We start from the raw sequence: 26974 nt of genomic DNA, 5'->3' as shown, positions 1-26974 counted from the left end.
CAACTTACTTAACCCAAGTTCAGATTTTTATACGTTCAGTCTTTAAAAGAAATAAGGTGAAAAAGAAAAGAATATGGGTGCAAAAGTAATAATTACACAAACAGCTGGCAACCGTTCTACTTACTAATAGATTTAGAATGCAAATGCGATACACATTGGAGTAATGGAAGGATGAGGAAGGAGGAAAAAGAACAATCCATTCATCAATGAATTATTGACGCCACCATGTTTACAGTCAGAAGGAGGCTGTGTATTCCGCCATCTATAGGGAAAAGGGGGGACAACTCATTTGTAATAAGAAAAAAAATTGCTAGAAATATCTTACTAAGTATAAAGTTCAAACCTACTTTATGACTCACAAGAAATAAATCTAAAACGGGGATAGTGGGAAGCGTATTTGAGTTACTAACGATATCATGACTAGACTAGAATAGAGAATAAGATTGTTGAAAATAAACCTTTTATACCCAAATCATGTCTAGATCATTTCCTAAAAAATATATAAAAAGTAATAAAACTATCTTTTTCAATTTAACACAAATTTTAAGCCCCAGTAAAATGAAAGTATTTTAAGCTCTGTAATAATGTTAAGCCCAAAATCTGAGCAACTTTTCTTTTTTATTAAGCCTATAACATCGAAAAACAAGTACAAATCTTGTTTATAGGAGACCCAAAACAAATTTAAGGATTATGAATTTTTAACCCGATTTCATACAATAATGCTAGTCCTTTTAAATAACTAGATAACAACTTAGTCATTTCCTTTTTTTTAAATTGTTTTTTAAAGTTGTTCTATTGTATTTTTCTTGCCAATCTATGTTCTAGTCACTGCGTTGTAAGGGCAGTAACTGCTTATAAATTATTAGTATTTACTAACGTAAGTGGTTTCCCTCCCTCTGGAGAGCAAGATTAAAATTCGATTCTCTGAGCATTTCCTTAAACGTATTATATATATATATATATATATATATATATATATATATATATATATATATATATATATATATATATATATATATATATATATATATATATATATATAACAGGCTATATATGCAGCTCATGGCTAAATCCAACAAAGCTTCATAGCAAACTAATTTATGGCCATATCTCTTACACAAACATTCTATTTTACTATAAATATTAAAGTATAATTAAAGTTGAAATTTTTGTTGAGAACGTTTTTATATGTAAATGTCTGTTTAGCAATAAGGTGAAATTGTGTTACTCAAAATATGTATTGAATGGCAACAAAATTTGGCTCGCTTTTATTGAGTAGCGAGCAAAACGACATTTTGTCTATCAAAATTTAAAATTATTTATTTTGGGTAAAATCACTGAAATAGAGTTATATAACTATTATATATGAATCCAGCTCTCAGCTTGTCATTTTTACTTTCTCGTATATACGAAGTATAGAGAAAGTCTTGTAATCGTGCAAAAAAAAAAAATCGAGATTTTTGCAAATCTCGACGTTTTGCATCTCACTGATACGGAAAAACATAATTTTGCAATCTTGTCCGTATGTCTGTGTGTCTGTGTGTGTGTCTGTGTGTGTGTGTGTCCGTGTGTAAACACGATAACTTGAGTACCGTTACAGCTAGGTTGATGAAATTTCATATATAAGTATTTTATCAAAATCGTAGATCCGTATCAACTTTTGAGCGATTTCCGATAACCGGAAGTGGTACTTTTCCTACTTTGAATTTTTCAAAAGCCTATAACTTGAGTACTATTTCAGATAGATAAATGAAATTTCATACGTAAGTAAAAGATCTAATTCTCTACCTTCTATTAAATTTTGAGTCATTTCCGTTGACTGGAAGTAGTACTTTACGCTACTTCCGATTTCTCAAAAAACTAATGTAAATTTTAAAAGTAATAATAATATTGCGCACTATTATGCGCTTTTTTATTTCGCGTTCACTTGGTGTGCAATTAATTTGTCTACGAGATTTTATTCTATTTTTAAAACTTTAAGTATTTAAAATGGATTAAAAATCATGTCTATAGCCCGAGTTCCCATCCCCTGTTATTTTATATAAGAATATTCGAGAAAGTTTAGGGGAGATCACTCCCGGTTTATTTATTATCCTTTAAACTATACGTCTTTTCTTTTAGGAAGAGTATTCTGATAATTAACTTCAGCTAAATGCACATATAAAATCCTGTTTCTCTTCTGCATCCTACACTCCTTCACTCAGCCTCATGTCCATCTCCACCCCATTGATCCCACCAAAGAAACTAACTTCAACTTTAACCACACAGAACTTAACTGAGATCCAACCCTTACAATAATGTTTATACAACAAAAACATACAACAGAATTTCACCATGACACAATAAAAATAAAACAAAACACAACATGAAAAAAAGTTACAAAAATCAAATACAACTAAAAAAAGACAGCATAACAAAATCTATTCAACAAAAACACAATCCAAAAAGGTCAAATACAACAACAATTATATTTGATATGATACCCAACAACACAATATAATACATTATTTTTAACATTGATGCAAAATGTAATCATAATTTATTTTGTGCACCTTTTAAATGAACTGCTCTATTAAATAGCAACCCTCCAAACACAAAGCCCATCCTCATTGAACACATCATCCCTATCTAGTAACACTTTCTTATATGCACTAAAGAATAATTCACTACAAAACAAGCCACTTTACCTGTCACTGATTCACTATTTTAAATAGTTTTATGCATGTTTTTGCATGCGTTGTGAACATTATTTAATAATTGGGAAAGAAATTAAAAAATAAAAATGATGAAAAACTGCAATATTTAGTCTGTTAAGCAATACAATTTTTCTTTAAATTTTTTTTACAACATTATATATTACAGTGATTAGTGTGCCAAACACACATACGCAGAGCTTTATATGGATGCTATAGTATCTATTAGCCTTAATAAAATTGCTTAAGTTAATTAAACTAATAATGGATTTTATCATTTACGTTAATAATTTATAATATACAGCTTCTGATTTGATAGATATCTCCAACTTAGCATTTGATGGAAGTCAGTTGACCTTGTCTAATTTTTTTGTTTTATGTTTACACAATTATTTTTGCCACAAATAAAAAAACAAAAACTTGTAAGTTATCATAATTAAATATAATTTTTCAAAGAAAATTATTATATTTTGGAATAATCAGCAAAAGAAAAAACATTCAGCAGATTATTAATAATGTAAAACAATATCAGCAAAGAACATATTTAACGTTTTTTATAGTTTTATGACATTTACCGGTATAAATTGTCGTCATCAGCTTTGTTTGAAGTACAAAAGTACTAGTAACATGCAAATCAAATTAAAATAAAAACAATTGTACATCAATAATACTTCAGATATACAAGTAATTATTTTTAACCACGAAGTCATTTTAACGTTTTGAATGGTAATTGCATTATTTTTTTAAAAAACGTTTTTTTAATTTAAAAAAAACCCAAAAAAAAAAGAATTTTAATCTAAAAAAATGTAAGAAATGTTTTAATATCAAAACAAATATCAGTATGTTTGAATTAAAACACATTACAGAAAAAAGGCAAAGAGTTTTTTTTCTCTTTACAGAAGGTACAGAGTTATTAAAATTACACCTTTAAAACATACAATTTTACACACAAAAAGCATGATTTAAATCTATACAACAATAAACACACCAAGTATTTAAGTAATATTCAACAGTTAATTATTCAAGAAAGAAAAAGGAACCAGAATACGCTAAAGTTTTTATGTAAAACAAATTAGAATAAAAGGCATATTAATTAACATGAACAGGTTATGATTTTAAATTTATTATGTCTGTAAATATTCATCTACACCCTGAGATTTATAGGGTTAGAGTTTGAAGAAACCGTGTACAATCTAACTGAAGGCTTTTCCGTCTCCTGTATGTGGAAAGCAAACATTTCCATGGATGGCTGCTACCCAGTAAATCTTTATCACCTGCAAAAACAAAAAAAAAGCATCTAACAGATTCACAAGATTGAAAAACAAAGAAAACAATTATAATTTATATTTCAAGAGATTAAAAACCTGTAAAATTATTTTAACAGTCAGGATTAATTAAAGGATAGATTAACAGAAGATTGGAAGGATGGGTATAGCTGAAATATTCAAAATAAAGATAAGAACAATAAATTCCAAAATACAGAACTGGAATTTAGTTAACTAGAAAAATACATGGGTATCCATGGAGATTTTCCAAAGGGGTATAAAGTAAATAAAATCTTAAATGTTTACTGTGTCTCCTTAGACATAACTTATGTTTTCATATTAAATTTACATCTTCAATACATATCCTTCTTCACTAAGTCCAAGTGCTGATAAGGAAGGGTCAATGATAACCTACTCTTGGGCCTTGTAAAACAAAATCACAAGAATGTCCCAGTTCTTCGAGGATTTTGTAAAGTTGGCAGATTAAGTAATCTATTTTAAAAACTTCATTGATCCAGATATTTTAATATTTCCCTTTGTAATGAATTCAAACAGAAGAATTTCTATGTTTTAAAATTCCTATCTTTATTTTTAAATTTAATTTTATGTATATGAAATCTACTGGTTCATAACAGCTGAAATGTTTACAATAAATCGCAATTCATTCTATGAAGTATAAAGGTTTTGAATACTAAAAAAGTTAAACCTACCTATTATAAAGAGTGCTGCTTTAGCTCTAGTTATGGACAAGTTGACAAAGCGAGGATTTGCCACTTCACCTATGTGCTGGCTTGTCCATTTAGCTGTAGGTGGAAACTGAAGCTCAGAATCAGGCAGTGTCCGAACAGTGGATAAAATAACATAATCACTTTCTTGACCTGAAATTAGTTGACAAGTACTGGGTATGTTAGATATAGGACATTTTCTTTTGACAAAACTGTTTTCTGAGGCATATTTTAAAAATCTTAAACAATATGAAACACTTAGGAAGACAACAGGTATCCTAAGGTAAGATGAAAATATAATATATCGTTAATAAAATAGCAATATTGCGTTGTAAAGTAAAAAAAAAAAATCAACCAACCAATGCTCTCTAAGACAGTGTTGACAACAATAGGATTTGATGTTGACTGTGTGATTAGAGCTGCCTGAGCTTGGGTGGCTGTTAGCACAAGGATAGAAGAGGCTTGAACTTTATGTTGCTTGATCAGAGCATCAACAATGGAGATCTGAAACATTAAAATTGCTCGTTTTAATATTTAGGGCAATGGAGGAAATGAGCCACACATTTCAAAGAGTGTACAACTACTGAATTATAGTCAAGAAAATTTAAACAATTTCTTTATTTGAATCATTTATCTTAGTAAAAGTAACTAAAAAGCAAGTGTTAACAGAAACAAATGAAAAGAAACCTTATATCAATACCAAACCTAACATAACTTCTTAAATGTAATATTAAAGGTAAATGGTGGTGTAGTATAATGTAAAAGAAATAAAACTATCCAAAACTCAAAAACTTACGACAACTTGAGATTCCTGTATGTTGACTAGATCAGCCTCTGATCTGTATTTACTTTGGCTTCCACCAGCAAAAGATTCATTGCCTTTTAAGTGACAAAAAACTGAAGGAAACCCAGCTTCTCCAGGCCAAGGAATAGTAGAGGCAGGATAATGCAGTACAGCTTTGGGGCTTGTTGCCAAAATACTCTTGTAAAAGAAGTTTGAGGGAAAACTGCAAATTGTGGGCAGCTAAAAAAAAAAGATTTTCAAATGATTAAGTCCAGGATTGGTTTCACACTGTCATGTTTAACTTATTTTATTCGACCCAGTTGATGTCAGATATTAAATAAAATTTATTTGATTATATTAACCTAATTTCTTACTTTACAGAGCTATTAAACTAATAAAAAGAGAAGATATTTGAGTGTAATATCTAGATACATAGATTTTTTTATTTAGTAACTAAATATGAGAAATGGTCTAAGTGTGAGGAGAAATGTTTTTAATCCAAAATATAAAATTAATTCAGGTTTTGAACATTTATAGCTATTCTCTTTTAAGCTTAATAAACATATTTACGTTTCTAAACTGAAGATGTAACTTGTGAGCTTTTTGTGTACAGCGCTGGAGCAAAGGCCGGGACAGTCCATGCTGTGCTGCGAGATGATTACTGATATGAGCCTCAGGCATTTCCAAATCACCCAGTAATATCAGTTGATTTACAGCTTTATGTATGAGAAGAGGCACCAAAGATTCAACTTCAGAAATAAAACCTGCATCGTCCATGATAACCTTAAAACAAAATAAATTACATGTTTGCAAATAAATATTGGATGTCTTCATAATTGTTTGTACCTTCAAATAAAGAAGGGAATTTATGATATGAGCTTACTGCTGATTTGCAAAACCAAATACCAGTACTTTGTCAAGATTATTTTACAGGGTGGTGAACATTAAGTGTTTTCATACAGAGTAAGGATGGTCAATTAGTAGCTAGGCTAAATTTATATCTGCAATTGTTTTACATTATTTGGGCCCATTAGGCAGCTGAAACAATACTTTACATGAGGGTTTAGCTTTGCATGCATTTCTTGTATGTGTATCATTGATGTAAAAAGCAGATATCCAAATTCAATTGCAGAATATGGAAATTACCTGCTTTATATTTGCAGCTTTCCTCAGCACAGGTCTTGCACTTGTTGTACAAGTACACACAATGATCTGAGCCTTCTTTAATTCATGAGTCTGTGCTCGTTCTAAGCAAGCTTGTACAAGAGGTACCACCTGTTTGCCAGTCAATGTCATCATCATTTCTTGTTCTAGTAGCTCCTAAATTTAGAGTTAGGTACATAATTATAAATTGGTTTTCGTACACTCAAACATCTGAACAATAAGACAAACATTCTTAATTAAATATAGAAAAATTAAAATGGTTAGTGTTTAAATGTTTTAAAATAATTTAGATGTAAGAATTAAAAGAATGTTTAAACTGTTACAGTTGTTGCTCTTCAATTCTGATGTAAAAGATGTAATATTAACCTCTCTTTATGTTTTTATTTATATTGAAGTTCTAAATTATCTTTAAATTAATTTTCTGAGTTATAATATGTTATAAAAAATGTTAAGGACTGCAAATACCTTGCTTTCTGGATTGGTATGTTTTCTAATTAAATGGTGTAGTGCAACATCCTCCATCACAGCACAGGCCAATGATGGCTTCACAGTCAAGGTGGGTTTTGGATTCAATGACAAGGGGTAATCTCTTTCTTCTATCTCCTCGCTATAAACACGTACAATGTGAACTTGTGCCAAGTTAAGGGCCTTTAAGTATCCTAAAAAGAAAAAAAACCTCAGTATTCTACATGTTGGTTAATTTATCCAAAACAACCTATCTTTGTATATGCTAAAAATAACGGGCCTTTAAGGCATATAAAACAATTTTTTTTTTAACAATGTTACTTCAGAATTAAGTAAGTTATTTAGGTACTTATGTTTACTATATATATATTTATGCGTTTACTATATTTATAGTTAATATTAAAATATATACAGAACTGATGACTGATTTAATTTAGAAATGTGTACAAAACCCACCAGTGATAACATCCAAAGATTTCTCATTGGGTCCACAAATCATTAATTGTGTTCTATAGCCTTGGTACCGCGTTTGTCTAACCAAATCAGCAGTTTGATTTCCTTTGGCAAGCAAATGGGCCAATCTGGCAGCCATGATGGATTTGCCTGTGCCAGGCCCACCAACAATGGTCGAAAATGGCTGCCTGTAGCTGTCTGATATCACCATCTCTTGCTCAATAGACATACTGGTAGGGAGTACTGAACTATCTTGTGGGACTGGGTCAACTACAAACGAAACAGAAATAAGCAATAACTAACTTTTTTTCACAAGAGTAAGTAACATTTGAAGCAAATCAATTTTCAATTTGCATTTTAAATTTCTAACTTCAAAAATAAAAATATTACAGTACTTGTATTAGTGGGCCTTCTTCCTGTGATGATATCTTTAGCAAAAGGAGAGGCATTACGAAGACCTCGAATAGATACATCAAGAATTCTGTAAGATAACAATTTTATAGAAATAACAATAAAACATAAAAACCCAGTGCCTATGGTGTTTAACTTAAAAGCTCTAGCCATTACCTCTGTTCTTTAGTCTTACATATCCACTCCACTGTACAAACAATTGTATCTGCAGCATCACCCAGGAGTTCAGTAGGAATTTTCATTCTGGACTGAATCAATGAAATGGTCACTTTAAAACCATCTGCACGCCTTGAAACCTGTTTAACTTGACAGTGGCCCACCCAGGTGATAGGTTGACCATTGTTAACTACCACAGCCACACTTTCATCTAGAGCTGGTTCATCAGGAATAGTAAGATTGCTGTAGCGGACACAGAGGAAATCTAAGCTGTAATTACAATCTGTGTTGTGCAATGGCTGACCATCATACAGCTGTTTTTCAAAATTACTACCTGGAAAGAAAAAAATACAGAAAGAATAATAATTGAGCTATGAAATTTGTTATGTGTATTTCAGTGTGGTACTCTGTTTAATTCTGCAATGTAACTCAGGAATGGTTAATGTAATTACTAGGTCAACCAGGTAGGCATCACTGGTCAGCTTGAACCAATCAATCAGCAAGAAGTCAGTCATGGCACCAAGCAAAAACATGTGATCAGCCTTACACACTACCCGGTTGATGTATAATTTTTGCAAGGTAGAGCTTAACAGTAACTTTATATATCTATTTACCTTGATTGTAACACATACAGAATAACGATATTATTATATGGGGATAGCTATTCATGTTGCCCTCAAATAATAAATAATATGGGTAACAGAAAAGGGGAGGTCACAGATATTAAAACAACAATGTATATTTACCAAAGTCAGGTTGAAATTCATTTCTTAAACAGAATTCATCAGACAGAAAAAATTCTCCTTGAACACTGTCATCCTCTAAAACTGAGTTGTTGCTTTTTGTCCACGAAATACAAAGATTTTTAATGGTGACTTTATCTCCCTCGTTCACTGCTTGGTATGATGATTCAAGGGACAATATAGGCAGCAGTGATTCAAAGGCATATTTCTCCTCTTCTGAATAAGTAATCTGTAAAATATGAACAATTAGATTATTGTCACCATTGTCAATGAAAACAATCAGCAACACTTGTGATGAATTAACAATACAATATTTAGATGTGTGAAGTAACCTTCCCTTACCTTATTCAAGTTTATATCTTGTGTGTTGGTAAAACATTTATCAGGCTGAGTCTTGTGTTCCAGACAAATATCCAAGCCTGAAGAGATATTTAACAGCTGGAGACATGGAGTGATCAAGCCTTGCTTATCATCAACAGAAATTTGCATTTCAAGTGTCTGATTCTCATGGAAACTGAATGTAAATGGCACAAAATGCCTCACTGATCCATCTCTGCCTATGTGACTAATAACGTCAGGGTAACTTATGCTGAGCAGTTCACTTTCTCCTCCCACTTGTTTTGATATTTCCTGTCATTCAAAAAAGCAATATTTTATTTCATGAGTTATTGATATCTTTTGAAGAATACTATAAAGACATCTGCAAATCTTAATAAAGACAATGATATGAGTTAATCAGGTTATCTAAAATTTTCTGTATGAAGTAGTTTTTGTTTTATTTACATAATTTTACAAATGGAGTATATAGTCCTGCTAAATTGTTCTTCCACACAAGTGCAACAGTTTCTCACCTGTACATGGCTGGCTATTGTTGGTTCATCTTTTTCTCTTACTGCTGTAAGAAGACGTTGCCAAGATAGTGTAGAGATGCTACAAATATATCTGTCTGGTTCAAGTTTAATCTCAGAAACTGAACGGGTTTGGTAATCAGAATCTGAAATATGGATGCACATTCTGTTAAGCAAGTTTACACTAATAAATGTAGCTATGGGATATATGAAATATAATTAAAACACCAAAACTAATAACATTAAAAAATCTAAAGTAGATAAATGTCACTAATGTAAGGAATATTTCTTGAAAGTGAATATATATGAGGTCTTATTTTAATGGCCATTTGTAGATTTGTACTTTTCTCCTATTCTTTTCTTTAAAAAGCTGAGAGTAAAGATGGAATAAATTGGGCTAATCTTCCCAATATTTTGGCAGCTAGTTTACCTTCTAAAATAAATAGTTCAAACAATGCTATCTGGTGCACAATTTAATAAATATAGAACCACTGTTCATGATTAAAACTAAATAATAAAAAAAAACACTTCAAATATATTTTTTCCAATTAAAGAGGCAGAAAAGAGTAAATTACCTCCATTTACATATACTCTTTCTTCCCACTTGAGTTGAACTTGAGATGACTTCTGATCAGCAAACGAGATCACACTGACTGGTGACAGCAGTGATAAACTGATGGTTCTAGAGACTTTTGGCACCCCAGAAACTCCTTTGAAAGAGAGAACAGCTTTCTCCATGTCAACATCCTCTACCAGAGCAGTCATCTTCAAAGGTCTTGACTTGAGAGCATCACAGAGATTGAGTTGGAAAACAGCCCTGTGGTAGCTATCTACATTGTACTTGGTGGCAGAAGACTGCAGGCAGATGTCATTTATCTCTTCTATAGTGTAGGGACTAACTTCACCATTAGCATATGCTGTCATGATAGAATGGCATAAAATGTTTAATTTCTTCGGGTTTTTAAAACTAGATCTTTATAAACATTTTAAAAATCTGTCTGGTAATTAGGCTAAACCAAATAGTCTGATATTGGATAATTAAGCTTTGGAAATCGAAGTGCAAGGCCTGGGCAATAAGCTGAGAATAGCCAGATGCTGCCCATGTGTTAGCCCCCCCCCCCCCTTGCTCCACACAACTTGGCATCAGCGGTGTCACAAAAGCTGCCAAAAGGAAACCAGAGTTTGGTAATCATATTGCCTTAGTGGCTCCACTCCTGTTAAATTTAGGAGTATTGTCTCCTACATGTCTTGCTGTTCCCAGTTGAGTTCACTGCAGTGTTATCCTATAAAATTAACTTACCAACAAGCAGCCTCTGTACCACCATGCTGATGTATCTCCTTAAGGGGTTGGTACAATTGGTATAAGCAGTCAGATTGAGTCCATAATGATACCTTTCAGATTGATTTAGGTATTGGGAACATATGAAAGTCTCTGGTTGTTCAATTTCTTTTAGCTTTAGAGTGGCAACAGCTAGCTGGGGCATGTTGTCAGAGTTACTTATCAGATCTGAAAGAATATATTTATGCATAATTTGATACATTACATTTTTCTAACAGCTTACTTTAATTATGATGTATATTTTTTATTTTTCTTTATTACTTGAAGGCCAGTATTTGTTGGAGGATAGAATTGCCTACCTTGTGCAAGCTCAAAGTCCATACAATCCTCACTGACAGCTTTAACAATCATCAGCCAGCTGTCTTTCAGGACAGAAAGAAAATCTGTATTCTTCTGTTGGTTTTTTCTCAAGTAACTAAATACACATGTGCATCTTTCCTGGCAACGACACACCTAAAACAAAGTTTAAACGTTATGTTTATATTATTTTAGTTCGTTTTTAACTGTAAAATTGAGCTTCTTTAAGGTATGTTTATGGAACAAAAGTGTGGCAATTAAAAAATGTTTTAAAAAGCAAAAATACATTTTAAAAGAATAAGTAGCTTGACAAGTTTTGTCCTAGTTAGTAATGATATACATTAATAGTTTATCAGTTCAACCACCCAAGCTGAACTGTGCCAAACAGGCCAGATTATTACAACCTCCCTTCCCACCTGGAGTTAAAAGCTTGTGAGGCAGATCTGAGAAATGTAGCTTTTACTAACATATACATTTCACAAGTTGGTCACTCTAAGCTTTCAGTTGAACTAGGTGTTCCAATAGTTTTCTTTAGTGTGGTTGAAAATTACTTATTTTTATTAAATTGAAACAAGATGTAGTATTATATCTATGCTTTTTCTGACATGTAATGTTGTGTTAACTATACTGCATACTAGACCATACTGATAAGCTCTACTCTGTGTTTTAATCTAAAAATGTAAATAAAGTGACTTACAGACACAAGATGTGTAGTTATGTGTAACATACCTGATCATCAAGAAAAGCCTTTGTTAATGGAATGCTGTTGAAAGCATCGCAGGCATATTTTTTCCTCCACTGTTCCAACTTTTCAATAGCTGGGCTAGGCTGTATGAGCAGGGGAGTTGAATCTCTGAATCTTGACAACAAAAGCTCAGCAATGATGGAATTGAAGTGAATTTTCACCTGAAAATTATAGTGTACAAATCAACTACAGACACTGGTTATCACAGGGGCTATTGGATATACACTGTGTAGTTAAATTTTTGTAACAAGCAATGTAAAACTCAGAAAAAAAAATCACCCACCTCATTCATCATTAAATATGAGTGTTTTGCCATTTGTTTTTCAACACCCAAATCAGAATTTAAATGTCCATTGCCCAGTCTTTCAGATCTCCAGAGGTAAGATAACTGATACAGTACTGTAATACAGCTCTTTAAATAATCCTCTTGAGCTTCCTCTGGGCTCAGTAAAATGTCTTCTGTCTGTAAAGTGAGGTCATGTTAAATTACAAATTAAAAACATAATTAAACAGACTAAGTTTGATGTTTAATGCTACACGCTTTTACTTCTACACATTATTTTTTAATCTTATAAAATTGTCTAAGACACCCCACAATGACAGCTGAGTTAAAATGAGAATGTAGTTAAATTACCTCTGTGTGTGAGAACCTCTGTTTACAGTTGATGACACTTCTAAAAATTTCTGGGCCACCAACAAGGTTCCCTGCTTCATCAACATTAATCAGCACAGACACAGCCAGCCTGTCGACGCCTACTTTAAGGCTGCAGAACTCGGTACAAACTTGAGAGGGTAGCATATGTTTGGGCTCTTTTCCAATTGGGAACAGAGAAGCACCTCTGTGTTCACACTCCTGATCTAATACTGAATCTTTTTCCACAAATGCAACAATATCAGAGAGATGGATTCCAACCTGTAAATTTTAAAATAATGTATTTTATTTCATTTTTATCATCTAATTATTATTACAGGGAAATTATAAATATAACTAATTTTACAAATTGTATAGACATATGTTAAGACAAGAAATGTGTCAATAATAATTAATCCCAAAACATAACCTAGTGGTCTTATTTTATACCTCAAAACAGCTGACCCTCAAATTTACTTTGATGCTAGGCTTAAGGGAATTTACTTTATTTACAAGGTTGGTTAAACTAAAATTGTTATGGGATTACCTCATAGCAGTTGTCTATCTGATTAACACTGATAGCCATCTCAACATCTTCAGTCTGTGGGTTGTTGATAGTAAAACAAAAACTGGAAGTCAAATCTTTTCTATTCTTCAGCAAATGAGCAGGTATTGCTGAACCCGGTGGGAAAAGACATTCGGACTCATCAAGAGCTTGTGGGCGCAGTGATTGACAAATGTTGTACTCTATGTCTAAAATCTAAAACAAGGAAAACAAAATATTGTCAGTCGTATCATAAGCGCCACAGTAATTTTTTCATGTTGTGAGTAAACTTAATAGATATGATTAAAGTTTTTAATTATTTTTTTTATTAGTGTATTTTTTTAAAATAAGGTTTTCTAATTTCTGTTTTGTTTATGTCTTTGTGCTATAATAACAGAAAAATATGTGAAATACTACTTTTAAGTTTAAGTACTTTTAAATACTCAAAACCACAAAAAGACCAAAGCGATTGTAAAATGACTTGTGGTATAAGGAGATATTATTTTTTATTTTACTATAAGTTAATTTTGGTTTAAACACTATTAACAAGCAAATACAAGTGATTGGTTATAAAGTGATTATAAAGACATTAAAATACCTTAATTCCTTTCTCTAATGTGCCATCTGGGTTTAGCAGGCCAACTACTACACCAAGAGGTAATGTAAAACCTGCCTGCCATGTAAGGTAGCGCACTATAAACAAACAGTTACTGCTGTTTTCTAAGGTATCAATGCTTTTAAAATGGCTGAATTCAATGCAGTTTGTAGTAACAAATCTGTACACACACACATTGCCTTTCCTAAGCAAACAGAAAAATATGGTCAGGAAAATCTTATTTTACATTGACTTGTATGCATCATCTAATGTGACATAACCTAAACAGTATTTTAAAACTAAATCAAATAATATGATCGAATCATACCTGGCCAGTTTGATGCGAGCTGCACTTGTGAGGCTATACATACAAGGCATTTCAGAATTTATGGGTGTCAAGATACCTGGTTGGTCTATGTCTGCACTACATACTATCAGTTTTGGTTCCTGGGCTCTCTCTAAGATACCTTTGATCTTAAAAAAAAATCAGTGACAATATTTGAATCAAAACCAAAATAATCATACATTGATCATTTTTAACCTGCCACTGGTTTACAGATAAATTTTCAGTAATCAATTGTAAAGAGTTTTAAAAAATAAAGCACCTGAGCAGAAACACAACAAAAAATTAATAAACAAAGAAAAACGTGAAGCAAAATATTCATATGAACATAACATAGTTACCTGGCCTTGAATCTTGCCATCTTCAGATTGGCCCAGCAGTTCTACAAGCACTACATCTCCATTTAAGGCATGACCTCTGTTCAGCTGACCTTGAATGTCAATGTCACGGCCCTTGATGGATTTTAACTGTGGTGGCCAAGATCCAAGAACAATGGCAGAGGTGGTTCCATCCTTTATGCTAATTAAACACTTTAAGTAGCGATTAGGTTCATTTTCCAGTTTAGATTTCATAGTTTTGATACTCCAATTCTCATAGACTGTGTTCAAAGCACTGTCCTCATTCTCAACGAGGAAAGTGATAAAATCATCATCTTTAGATGTCAATTTAAAGGGCTCTCTGCTACCAGAGTCCTCAAGACTGTACTCTATCACAGCAAATCCATCAACTTCTTCAATTGAAATGCCTTCAGATTTGATAAAGCCATTGTCTCCTGTTTCTGAGGCTATTATATTTTCCCTGGCCAGCTGAAAGATGATGTCCTCACAGCTTATCATAGAGCTCATGGAGAGTTCATCCACGCTCAACTGTTTGGGAACTCTCAGAACTCCGCTTGCTTCCTGATTATGATTGGCACTAGCAACAGAATCAAAACTCTGTGAATTCATCACTTTGTAAATGCTTTCTTCAAACTGACTTTGGAAGGAAGAATTTGTAATGGCATCCCCACTAGCCAAGTAGTGAAGGTCAGTGTCGAGGTGAGATGTGTCACTGTTAAGTGGGTGGGTACGAAGTGTTTGTTTAAAGACATCTTGGCCTCTCTTGGAAATCATGTCAACTATTTTACCCTGGGGGCTCATCTGGATCTGAATGACCTGAAGTTTGACTACATCATAAGTCAATGTCTGAGGCCAAACACTTTTCATATTGGAGCAGTGTTTCAGGTAAGTTCTCCACACCTGTAAGATTTGTTTGAAATTTAGTCCCATATCTGTCAAAATAATCATCTTCCTAAATTCATTGTAATAAATACAGTCCATTTGAATTGTTAGATATTTTTCAATGCCCTTAAATATACTTTGACAACAGTTATATTAAAATGAAATTATGCTTTGGATATTTAAAAAAAAAGGATTTCATGTTTAACAAGTATCTAACAACCTCAGCTTACCTGAATACATTCTCCTATCAAACACAGGGCAACAGGATCGCCAACAACAGCAACAAATGACTGGGTGCGAGTCAATGCTGTGTTAAGGAGTTTTGGGTTGGATAAGAAACCCAAATCTCCAATGTCTTCCCCACACTCAAGTGCACGAACAATGTGAGGCTCTTGCAACAAGTTGGATGTTCTGACTGTACTAATAAACAAAGCTCTCACTTCTTTACCTAAACAAACAAAAAAAGCAATATTTAAGGCACGATAATGGTTTTTTAGTTCTTGACAAATACAGATTTATATTTGAGAATACGAGAGAACTTGTATTTCAATTATATTTAAAAATGAATGTTGAAAAGAATCTTACCTTGAAAACTTTGCATAGGACCAACATCAACACTTGCTAAATAAGGTCTTGTTCTATCAGTTCTTAGCATCTTACGAATGTGCTTAATCTGAAGAGAAGAAGTAAAATATCAGGACATATTTCTCCAAAAAAATCATAATAAGCTTGTAATGCCGATATAGAGCCTACCAACCTGATCAGAATATGTTGCAATTACAGCCACTTTTTTGGCTTCTCTTTTACCCCATTGCTCTGGCCAATTGTCCAACAGATCTCTTACTCTCTCAACAACTTCCTGTGCTTCAGCATGATTTAGATATGAAGTACTGTCTGTATTCTGGGTCTCAGTTCCCTGTTAAAATATTAAAACTGAAGTTAATGTTCTGTTCACCTGCACCAATCTTCACAAACAATTAAACTATCAAAGGTCATTATTAATGATTTAAGTAACAGGACAAAAGATGACAATCTTTTAACAGCTGATAAAAAATAGTTCCCAATATGGCAAGTCTTATTAGTATGATAAGAACCCAATATAAAAGTTAATGCTAAAAACTAATACATATGCAATTTTAGTTGAATATAAAATTAATAAGAACTATCCTACCTGCACAGCATAAAACATGAGTGGTGTTATGCCCATGACAGATGGAACCTGGCCATAGGCCTTCAAGTTATCAGGTCCTCCATAAAATACACTTGATATGAAGCGTAGAATCTCAGGCTTGGTGCGGTAGTTAATGCTCAAAAATATGTTCAGTGGAGAATGCTGAGTTAATAAAGAAGAGAATCAAAATTACTGCAGGAAGTTATAGGAAGTTCTATTTCCAACCTTTAAGTCCATAGGACAGATTAAGTACATACTCTAGCAATAAAATAAATTTTGAAAACATTTTCCAATGTTCAACATTTGTCACAAGTAATCTTTTGGGGGGAGGGTGGGGAAGTTTTTTATTGAAAAAGTATTTGGTAAAAGAGTTAAATAGTTATTTAAAAAGAAGCTAACCTGTGATTTCTCTGACATTTGTGAAATTCCACAATTGGCAATAAAATCATAGTAATTGAATAGCCTGACAAGGATGGAGATGTCAAACTTTTGTCGTTTGGCCTCTGGTGAGTAAACAGTAGGACCAATTTGTTGGTGATCACCAGTCAACACCACACATGTCTTGTTGGATGCTAGGCTTAAGGGAATTAGGATTTCACACTCCAGAGCCTGGCAAATAAAAGATTTTTATTTCATCAATTGCTGCAGATTTTTAAGGTAACAAACATAGACCTGCTTAGATATTTTAGAATAATTTTACTAAGGTGAAAAATTCATGTATTCACCTGTCCAGCTTCATCAACAAAGATATGAGTAAACTGATTGTGCAGTCCTAACATAGAGAGTTGTATTGAGGTCTCTACTGTTGTTATCACTAGCTGACAACTTTGGAAGTATTCTTTGCTTGGAATGGAGAAACTATCATTGGAGAGGTGACAATACGGCAGAACTTCTGGTGGTACACTGTCTCTTTTTCTTTCTTGAGCATACAAGCGCAAGATTCTCCATGTCTTGATACTTTTTTTGATGAACATATCCAAATGTTTGGTGATGTAAAGGTCTGCAGCACTGAAAACATACATCAACAAAGAAACTTAAATTTCTTAAAATCAATGAGTGTAACTGTGAAATTTAAACATTCAATGTTACATGAGACGGGTAAAGTATTTGACTGGGTAGTTCACCACTTTTTTCACTGATTATACTATTTGTACAGTAAAGTAAATTGACTATAGATTTTTAAAACTATCAACCAAAACAATCCAAACTAAATAACTGCAGAATCACAACGGTACCTATTAGTCTGAGTGCAAATAAGAATTCTTGCATTGGCTCGTTCTCTCAGCAATGTCATTGTTGCTTGAGCAAGAGTTTCTGTCTTCCCTGTGCCAAAAGGCCCATACATTATAAAAGGAGGAGTGTAGCCATCTCTTGGAACAACAATGTGCCTGACAGCAGTCAGCTGATCCTCATTCAAAACACTGGATCTAGATCAGAGTAGATTAGTTTATAAACATGTTTTAATGTGTCATTTATTAAACAGAATTGTAGTTAAGGGAATAAAAAAGAAAAAGACAATCTCCCTCTAAAATAATATTCTTTTAAAATAACAGCATCTTAGTGTTTATTACTGTAATACTTCTTTTTTTCAATGAAGTATTCAGTGCAGCAGTTGGCAACAAACAACATGCTAAGACTAAATGCAACTCTTTTAATTGTAAATCATACAATCTCTTGATAAATAGTGCATTTAAACATTGAGTAACTACTCTGTCTGAGTTTCTATAATCTATATTACAAAAAATGATATCAGTGCTGCTCCTTTAATAAATGACAATAGGAATACATTTATTGAAAAATGTCAACACTGATAAAGTAAATATTATTAGTCAAATGTTAATAATTTTACTTGATTTTAAATGAGGCATTCATCTGATTGATGTCTGGTTTAAATTTGACAACATCAGGGAAGACAACATCAGTTGTCTGAAGATTGTCAAGCGCGTAGTGCATCCTGCAGAAGAAAGTCCGGTCCATCTGGAACTGAAGCTCCAATGTTGTTTTCTTTCCTGGTGCCAGCTGTAAGGCTGAGATAACTGTGGCAGATACAACTAAATAAATGTGCTCTTTTCCACGTCCATCATAACCATAGTTGTTCTGGCCAACTATATTGGCCTCATAAACCTAAGAAAAATAGAATGGAATACCTTGATTTTAAACCTAAGAAAAAAATATGAAATTTTCTAAATTTAAACTATAGATTAAATTTGACAAAAACATTGTGTACATAGCATTAGTCAAAATAAAACAAAATACAGTATAAGCTTTCTCTTCAGATGTGTTTCAGCCTACCTTAGACTTTGATCCCACAGGGGCCAACAAGACTGTTCTTACACTGGTCAAGACAAGCTTCCCAGCAAGTGTGTCTTCAGAAAGGTTCTCAGCTAAGTTCAGCTTGATGAATAAATCTCCATTCTTTGCAATGATGAAAACTTCAAACTCTTCCAAAGTTTGAGATGCTGTCACTTCAGAAATCATGTTGTAGCTGGTGAGACAGTTAAGATGTCTAACAAATTTTGCAACTGTGACTTTTCTCATAATTTTTTTTTTATATTAGAACAGAGTTTTTCAACCGTGCAATCATGACTATTTTATATACTTTTTTAATAGGGTTTATTTTCCATAGAATATCAATTTAATTTGAATATACTTGAAATAGAGGTTTAGTTTTAGTTACTCACAACATAGTTACTTGCTTTTAAAATTGTTACATTTAAATTTTACCAATCCTGAAATACCTCTAATAACTTTTGTGTTAGGTCAATGGGTTGAGAAACTTTGTATTAAAAAATTATTTGTATATTAAAAAATAATTTGTATATTTTAATAGAAAGAATTATTCAAACCAACAGTGTGTTTTCACTAGCAAGACAATATTTTTTTTTTTTAAATCTGTACACTGCATACATTTTTCCTTAAAAACCTTTGTTTTTTGTTTTTTTTTTATATCTGCAACTTTTTGCTAGTGTGGTTAACATAATTACCCTGCAATAATCCTGTGTCTAGTGATTTCTTCCAGTTCTAATAACTTGTGCATTTTATGAACATAATTGTGCTGGTTGAGATCGGCTAAGCTGTCTTGTGTTACAACATCCTCAGAGGACACAGGCTCTTTGTATTTCTGTAGCAGCTGTTCAGTAAACTTGTCAACTACCTCCTCATTGGCTCGAACTATCTCTCGATTTAAGCTGGTCCAGCGATCAAATGCCAAATTTTCACGCAGTTCACGCACCTGATACAAAAATATAGATATTTTATTTCCTGGCCTAGTATTAAACAAGTACTGAAAAATCCCTATTCATTTTAAGAAATATCTAGATGGACAAAGTTTACTCATTACATAAATAATAAAATAATGTCAGAGTAGTAACAAAAAAAAATCTTACTTTTTCATGCTTCAAGTGGTCTCCTATTTCTATTGCCAGTTTTCTAACTAACACAGGACGAACTCCAAAATCAAAAATCACCCATTGGCTAAAAGAACCAAACATTCCAGCAGTGAAGTTTACCTGCATGCAATTAAAATGCAATTATTTTAGTTATACAGTAAAAAGTTTGACAGTAAACTAGAGTTTTACTTATAAATGTTGTACAGGATACAAAAGTAAAAACCATTTATCATTAAGTTTAAACTGACTTACATTGACTTTATAATACTGATTTCCTCCTCCATCAGCTGCAATAAATGAATCACCTGAAGCCACCTGGTGGTGTGAGTTGTCACTACCTTGAAGTGTAAAATGAAGGCGATCCCTGTTGTGTAGTAGAGCCACTTTCTCTAACGCTTTCTGTAAGAAATCAGTTTTTAAAAAATTAAAAAACTTACTAACTGAAAAAAGTAATTAAATATTTCCTTTTTAAAGTTGATATGTAAAGTAAAGAGTCCTGAAATCTGAAAAAAAAATAGCTGAAATTCTTTCTGTTTACCCTTGTGTATACTTTGAAAATCCATGTGAAGATGGCATTCTTTTCATTTTTATACAGGACCAGATCATCATCACAGACAACTCGAACATCAGGCAAATTTTCACATATCTGTGCAAAGAAATCACTGCATAGTTACATTTTTTTACAAAAAATAGTGAACATTCCAGAATACAAAATTGCACAAAATAAACAGAAGTTAATCATATTTTCATAAAGATTTCTTTGTTGCTATCTCTTTTTTTTTTTTACTTTAAATTACTTTTGGTAGGCTTCATTCGTGTGAACTGCTTTAATAGAAATGTGTTGTTTTTTTGTTTTATTTTAAATTTAAGGAGTATATTAAGTTCTTTTAAGTATTTTTGCTAGCTATTTGCTATAGTAATAATATAATAGTTTATCCTGAGCCTTCTGGTCAATGTCTGTACAAGTTCATATATGTTTTTAAAGGATTTTATAAAGTCTTTTCTCTCTTACTGTCATTCTTATCAAACTTGGAGGGTTATTTTTACTTATACTTACTGCTATAGATTTTTATAGCTTGATACATACAACTAATACTGATTACCAAGTAACTAAAAAATATGTTTTTAAAAAATAAAATGCTGGACAAAACTAGACAAAAAGTTTAACTGTGAGTGGGTAGAATACAGCTTATACAAATCAATGAATAATTAGCTAAAAACCCTTTGGAATAATCAAATGGGTAAGATAAATCTGACAAGGAAAAAAAATCATTTAAGAAAGCAAAACCTTATGGAATGACATAGACCATATTTAAGAGAATATATCATTTTCAGATGTGTTGACTTTAAAAGTTGTTTAAATAAAATTAAGTCTACTTACTACTCTGATACTGTTATTTTCACTATAAAATTCTTCCAGTAATGACTCTGTGTATGAAAACATGTGACGTTCTTTAGCAACTACTCTTTTCATTTGTCTCCACTCATATCTCTCCCTCCACTCATCCAGTTCCTCCTGACTGTGTGCATATTTACACAGGTTGTACATGTCAGGTACATGTGAGTACTGACAAGACTCATTATGCAGATGTCTGGGGAAAAAACATAGCACAATAATCTGGGGTGGAAAAATACTTTTGACTGAAACAACATACAGTAACAATACAGAAGTAATTTTCAATTAATCTATTATGGTTTCCATATTAATAAATGTAAGGATCATAAGCTTACTTGGCACATAGAGCTAAATTATTTCCCTGGGCCCATGGTGGTTGTCTGTAGTTCCATTGATGCTCCTTATCAGAATTGACATTGTTGATATGCACTTCACTCATACAGTGCTCATCCCAGTGGCGACTACTGTTGCAACTGATTCCGCAGTAGTGGCAGTAATGTTCATTGATGACCAGGTCTCCTGGCGCGATGATCTGATTCACTTGCTTAGTCACGACTGGTCTGGCTGCGTTCTCAGGCATTACATTAACAACAGATTCTCCCATGTTTATTTTAGTTGTCCGACTTTTCTGCATTTCTTTACATATGTCACACACCTCCCTTAGAGATTTGACTGAAATAAACAAAGTACGGGTAGACACTTAGTGACAGTAGGTGACACTACAACAAATTAATTGCTAAGGTTAAAGCTAGAGTAAATGGCACAAAGAATATTGTACCCCTTTCCATTTGTTTCATTAAAAAGTGTTCTTACTAACAAGTTTAGAGATCTAAAAAAATGTGTTGACTCAACATAAGTTATTGACAATGTTAACATGAGTACCACAGAAGCATTCAAGTTCTTTTTGTTCTTAATTGTAATACAATTAAGTGCTATGTATCAACAGGTTTTGCGCCATATATGCCCTGTTGACTGAATTCAGCCTGCTTTTCTTACTAGATATGCTTTCAAAGTCTCAGTTAATGATTGTCTATATATGTTGCTGTCCTCAGCTGACAAGCCACATCTGCCCAAGGATCAGAACTCGGGACATTTGGGTAAAGAAACTATTCATATTTACCATCTATTAATATGTAAGTTTCAACTACAAACTTACTCCTATTTTTCATCATGTACGTCCAAACATCCAGCTCATCTTGTCCATGTGGATGTTTGCATACTCTACGAGTGCATTTGGGATGAAATTCACATAAAACAAGTTTCATTCCAAGAGGCAGATCAGGAGGCAAACTTCGAATTTCTTTACCAGCAGGCATTGACAAAAATACACTGTTCACCTGTAGAAGAAAAAAAGAATTTTTAATGTACACAATCAACAGCTCATATATCAAAAATAAATAATACAATAGAGATGATGAAACCAACCTTAAAGTTGTTATGACCCCGTACACATTTGTCTTTCTTTCCATCTTCCTGTGACTTCTGACCCTTGCCCCAGCATGTTCTACAGAACTCAGCTAAATTAACTGAGGTCTGAGACGGGCTTTCTGCTATTTCTACAATAGGTACTATAGTTCGAGGTGGTCCCTTGTAACCCCATGGATTAGAATTAGATGAAGGAGCAGCAGTTGGCTACATTGGAAAAGAAAAATTTTCAAATTATTTTTTGAGTGCATAAAATTATAACTAACACTGATCTCAGTATCTTTCATTATTAACATAATTTACAATATTGGGCAGCAAAAACTGCATTAAAAATATGTTTGACATTTATTTTGCTAATTTTGTGTTGCTTATGTAGAGCAAATCTCAGGTTTTACTACAATTTTTCATGTTTTTAAAAGTAAAAAATGCCTGCTTTCTCTTTCCTTAATAACATGTGCAATCTTCTGTTTAAAAGTTATATGCTCAAGTTCCTAGCACACATATGTATCTTTAGACAAGATATATTCTGATCCAGCATTGACCGTTGACTTGTTTCTATGGACAGTTTTGTCACTGACAAGTCTTTAACAAAACCTTGTACGACACTGCATTAAAAGCCTCACCTGGGCTGGTAAAGTCTGGAATAGCTTGGCACTCATGGCCACCAATTCTTCACGGGAGGCTTTAGTGTCTCTCTCCATCATCCACACAGCTTTCTCAACCAAACTATGGGCATACTTGCAGCTGTACCAAAACAAAGTTTAGTTTCTCAGTATAATTGTTTTGGAGTGCATAAAATTCTACATTTATAACCTTAAGGTTAAATTTAATAGAGCATCAATAACCATAAAACTCAATTTACTACTTTTAGAACAGCACTATAGAAGTAATAGTAAATATTTAAATACATCTGAAAGATTTTAGGGTTATTATGCACAACCAACATCAGGCACAATAAAGAAGACATAGGTTAAATGGAGTCTACACACTTTTTGTACAACCTAATGACAAAATAAAATGCGTTTTACTACAGTTAATATTTACTACAATTACCTATTTTTTAGCCAATATTGGCAAAACTGCATGTGGTTGCACATCAGATAAAATGCGGAGTCATGCATAAACTTCGGTTGATCTATTGGTGTAAATGATGTGTTCTTGACATGAGCTAAAATCCTTGATTTACTCCATGAATGACTAGCTGTCCCAGAGCATGAGTTAAAGTCCCCTTCACTGCTGATCATTGGATGAGGAGCAAAGAAACAGTCTCGGCAAATAAATCTAAAATAGCCTCCAAATTTCTCTAATATATGCCGAATATACAGTTCAGTGTTAGAAGTTCCAGGTGAATAACCCTGCTTATTTTGTAGAATAAACTCGCCAATGTCAAACTCCCCTTCTTGTTCACATTTCCACAATTTTTGTTCGATACTGTTATGGGCAAAGCTACAATTATTTCTAAATTTACACAGTTCAAGATTACCCAAACGCACACTGTGACATAAAACATAAAAGCCTTTAAAAGTTCTATGTGTAGATCTTTCTCGTACTTGGACCCAATAGTTTTGCCCCATGGTATCCTGAACGTAAAATGCTAGCATGTTTTGCGAGCAGTCATGGGTAGACTGGTTTAAACTGTAATACCACGGCTTGCCAGAAAATATCAAACACTGCGGGCAACAAAGTTTAAATTTAAACTGCGGCAGAGGGTTTTTTATCTTGCCTATATTAGGAGGCGGTTGGCTTAAATTAGGCATGGCAGAACTAAACGCTGGCTGGGATGGTCTGAGAGGTGCGGGGGGTCTGGTGACAACGGTTGGATGTCTGGGAATAGCCTGAGTAAAGGTAGGGAAAGCTTGGAAAGGTCTAGGAGGGAGAAACTGTGCAGGTGGTGAAGTGTAGGCTCCTTGGTTGGGCAGTAAACCTGGTCTAGCTGCTGCTGAGGTCTGCGGAAATATGTATTTTACAAGCTCAAAAAAGGCTATTTTAACTTAGGATGAGATAATACTAAAATTTGAAAGTGAAGTGTCTTTTTTTAAAATAGAAATGATAATGATAAAAGAAAAATAATCATTTAAGTTAATCCTTAGTAAAATATCTTTCTGTTTTTTTTTAAATTTCATTGTATTTTCTATGATTTTAAAAAATTGTTTGATGTATATAACTAATTTAAGCATCTTTTTTTCTTGGTTTTACTTAATATCAAAGTGTGGTCTAGCGGTGGATAGCTAGACTGATAACCCGAGAGTCTTGGGTTCAAGTCAGAAGAACGTACTTTAGTCTACCCAGCTATGATGGGTACCTAACTCACATTAGGAAAAATAAAGGCGTAGTGCTGACCACACTATCCCTTTATATACCAAGGTCTCTGAAACAGATGAACTCAAAATCATCATCTCGATATGTTTTGAGCACAAACGGGAACAGATGATGATGATGAAGATAGATTATGATAAGTATTTTTTTATGTTATCACTGTTTTATTGAGACAACATAGGATTTAATAAAGAAACATTGACTGACCGCGGAAAAGCTTGAGAGACCAGCATTACTAGCAAAATTAGCACCTTGGGGTGTAACATGTCTTTGAGATGATAAATCATAAACATTCTGTGGAAAAATTAAGAAATGATTCCACATTTATAAAAATTGTTTTTTAAAGGATTATAATTTTTTTTAATTTATGTATTAGTAGGTAAATATGAATTTATTTCAACTACCTGTGGTGGGGGAGACTGCACTGGAGGTGTACCCTGACGTTTATTACCAATGACACTCTGTAAACCAGGAATGTATTGTTCACTAATACTCGTTTTAGGTGTGATACCTCGCGCTTCTAAGACTTCAGAAGAATCTGTAAAAGTATCTTGTACTTTTAGACTACTTTTATTCTTTGGTTATTTTTTTTTCAAAACATGTAGCTAATAACCACAGCTTCAGTTTTTAAATGAAGCTTTCCCTTAGAAAGGAAAGCAATTTGAATCAATTTAAGTTGACATTACTGATTCAGATTAAGAGTAAGATACTTACAAATTCCATCTTTAGCTGCATCTCTAATAAAATTCTGAATATTAAATGTCCTATCACGATCCATGGTCCAAAGATTGATTTCAGCTTGACTATGAGCAAATGTACAATTAGCTTCCCCTAATCTACATGGTTCATTAATCTTGAACTGATTGCATAGAAAATACATTGAAATAACTTGTTTGGTATCACGTGGTCGAATTTTTAACCAGTTTAAGCTTGGGCTGTTCTTCGTTCTCACCAGTAATAAATCATGACTACAATTATGGGAATAATCCGCTTTATATCTATATCCTACAATAAAAATGGAAAAAATATTTAGTACTCTGACAAACAATTATTTGAATATGAATTTTTTCACATTTTATTATTCTTAAACAATATATTATTTCACACCTTACCTTTTATTCCTTCCCCTTCTTTAATGAAACAATTTTTACACGCTAACTGAAAATCATAATTTTCTAATGGCCAGACAATCTGTACAGCTGGCTGTTTCTGCTGTTGGCTACCTTTAGTTTTTCCTAAAATAAAGTAGGGGGGTTGGTTAAAGTATGCAAAATTGTTTTTTATTAACACAATTTTTTACAGCAAAAATAAATTGTAAAGAATTCACAGGTTCAAAAATGCTTTCACCTGGTTTAAAAATAATTAATGGTAAAAAAAAAACACTAAGGGTGAAGTTAATATAATAATGGTACAAGGTTGCAAAACCATTCTTCTGGGGGTTTTTTTAATTAATGTTTTTATAAAGTTTTATGATACCATTTATTTAGATCAATAGAAATAAGTTGAAGATAAAGTACATCTGATGTTAAACTTGTATTTGGTTAATTATATTAAGAAAGTAACAAATAAGTCTTACCTGTAGTAAATCCATCTGAACTGGTTACTTTTGAAGTTTTTTGCTGCTACAAAATACAAAATTACACTTGGAATAAGTAATGCTAAGAACATCAATCTTGTGCATGTATATATTAAATCACATTAGGATCTTTTTTTTTGTAATATATATGATGACAGATATACAGAATATTTAGCATGAACTTCCAGGATTATTTGTTATTTGGAAAAGTAAGTGAAAGGAAATATTACAAATTTACTTTAACAACATAATGTGTACTACAGCTAATTGACTGACAACC

General features: G+C 32.7%; 2 protein-coding genes across 20 annotated transcripts in view; both read right to left on the bottom strand.

Annotated features, from left to right (window-relative positions):
* The window catches only part of LOC131955019 (rap guanine nucleotide exchange factor 6), a 29707-nt gene extending 29454 nt beyond the window's left edge, over positions 1–253 (bottom strand). For all 11 annotated transcript variants that reach the window (XM_059318899.1, XM_059318907.1, XM_059318906.1 and 8 more), the window contains exon 1: positions 125–253. The gene's annotated coding sequence lies outside the window, so the exon portion shown is untranslated. The remainder of the gene's footprint in view (positions 1–124) is intronic.
* Positions 254–2404: 2151 nt separating this feature from the next.
* The window catches only part of LOC131955027 (helicase with zinc finger domain 2), a 38204-nt gene continuing 13634 nt past the window's right edge, over positions 2405–26974 (bottom strand). For all 9 annotated transcript variants that reach the window (XM_059318931.1, XM_059318930.1, XM_059318932.1 and 6 more), the window contains 47 exons: positions 26695–26740; positions 26231–26353; positions 25833–26123; positions 25523–25656; positions 25326–25412; positions 23856–24748; positions 23426–23546; positions 22803–23009; positions 22534–22714; positions 21713–22049; positions 21363–21573; positions 20520–20627; positions 20234–20380; positions 19979–20101; positions 19577–19824; positions 18885–19077; positions 18442–18716; positions 17828–18019; positions 17318–17600; positions 16992–17201; positions 16593–16754; positions 16179–16337; positions 16007–16094; positions 15652–15869; positions 14543–15439; positions 14187–14332; positions 13862–14063; positions 13267–13479; positions 12723–13001; positions 12372–12551; positions 12073–12249; positions 11346–11499; positions 11008–11214; positions 10283–10624; positions 9711–9853; positions 9202–9489; positions 8863–9088; positions 8117–8450; positions 7945–8030; positions 7553–7819; positions 7097–7290; positions 6614–6787; positions 6038–6250; positions 5480–5707; positions 5043–5187; positions 4669–4836; positions 2405–3967 (listed from right to left, as the gene is read on the bottom strand). In XM_059318931.1, the coding sequence (XP_059174914.1) occupies positions 3852–3967; positions 4669–4836; positions 5043–5187; positions 5480–5707; positions 6038–6250; positions 6614–6787; positions 7097–7290; positions 7553–7819; positions 7945–8030; positions 8117–8450; positions 8863–9088; positions 9202–9489; positions 9711–9853; positions 10283–10624; positions 11008–11214; positions 11346–11499; positions 12073–12249; positions 12372–12551; positions 12723–13001; positions 13267–13479; positions 13862–14063; positions 14187–14332; positions 14543–15439; positions 15652–15869; positions 16007–16094; positions 16179–16337; positions 16593–16754; positions 16992–17201; positions 17318–17600; positions 17828–18019; positions 18442–18716; positions 18885–19077; positions 19577–19824; positions 19979–20101; positions 20234–20380; positions 20520–20627; positions 21363–21573; positions 21713–22049; positions 22534–22714; positions 22803–23009; positions 23426–23546; positions 23856–24748; positions 25326–25412; positions 25523–25656; positions 25833–26123; positions 26231–26353; positions 26695–26740 (10416 nt within the window). In that variant the 3' untranslated portion in view covers positions 2405–3851. The remainder of the gene's footprint in view (positions 3968–4668; positions 4837–5042; positions 5188–5479; positions 5708–6037; positions 6251–6613; positions 6788–7096; positions 7291–7552; positions 7820–7944; positions 8031–8116; positions 8451–8862; positions 9089–9201; positions 9490–9710; positions 9854–10282; positions 10625–11007; positions 11215–11345; positions 11500–12072; positions 12250–12371; positions 12552–12722; positions 13002–13266; positions 13480–13861; positions 14064–14186; positions 14333–14542; positions 15440–15651; positions 15870–16006; positions 16095–16178; positions 16338–16592; positions 16755–16991; positions 17202–17317; positions 17601–17827; positions 18020–18441; positions 18717–18884; positions 19078–19576; positions 19825–19978; positions 20102–20233; positions 20381–20519; positions 20628–21362; positions 21574–21712; positions 22050–22533; positions 22715–22802; positions 23010–23425; positions 23547–23855; positions 24749–25325; positions 25413–25522; positions 25657–25832; positions 26124–26230; positions 26354–26694; positions 26741–26974) is intronic.

Source organism: Physella acuta, unplaced genomic scaffold, assembly GCF_028476545.2.
Source record: "Physella acuta isolate Inbredline_101_S28 unplaced genomic scaffold, ASM2847654v3 ptg001049l, whole genome shotgun sequence".
Classification (NCBI taxonomy): Eukaryota; Metazoa; Mollusca; class Gastropoda; family Physidae; genus Physella; species Physella acuta.
The sequence above is the reverse complement of the archived record's forward strand: the minus strand, read 5'-3'. Positions and strand labels throughout refer to the sequence as shown.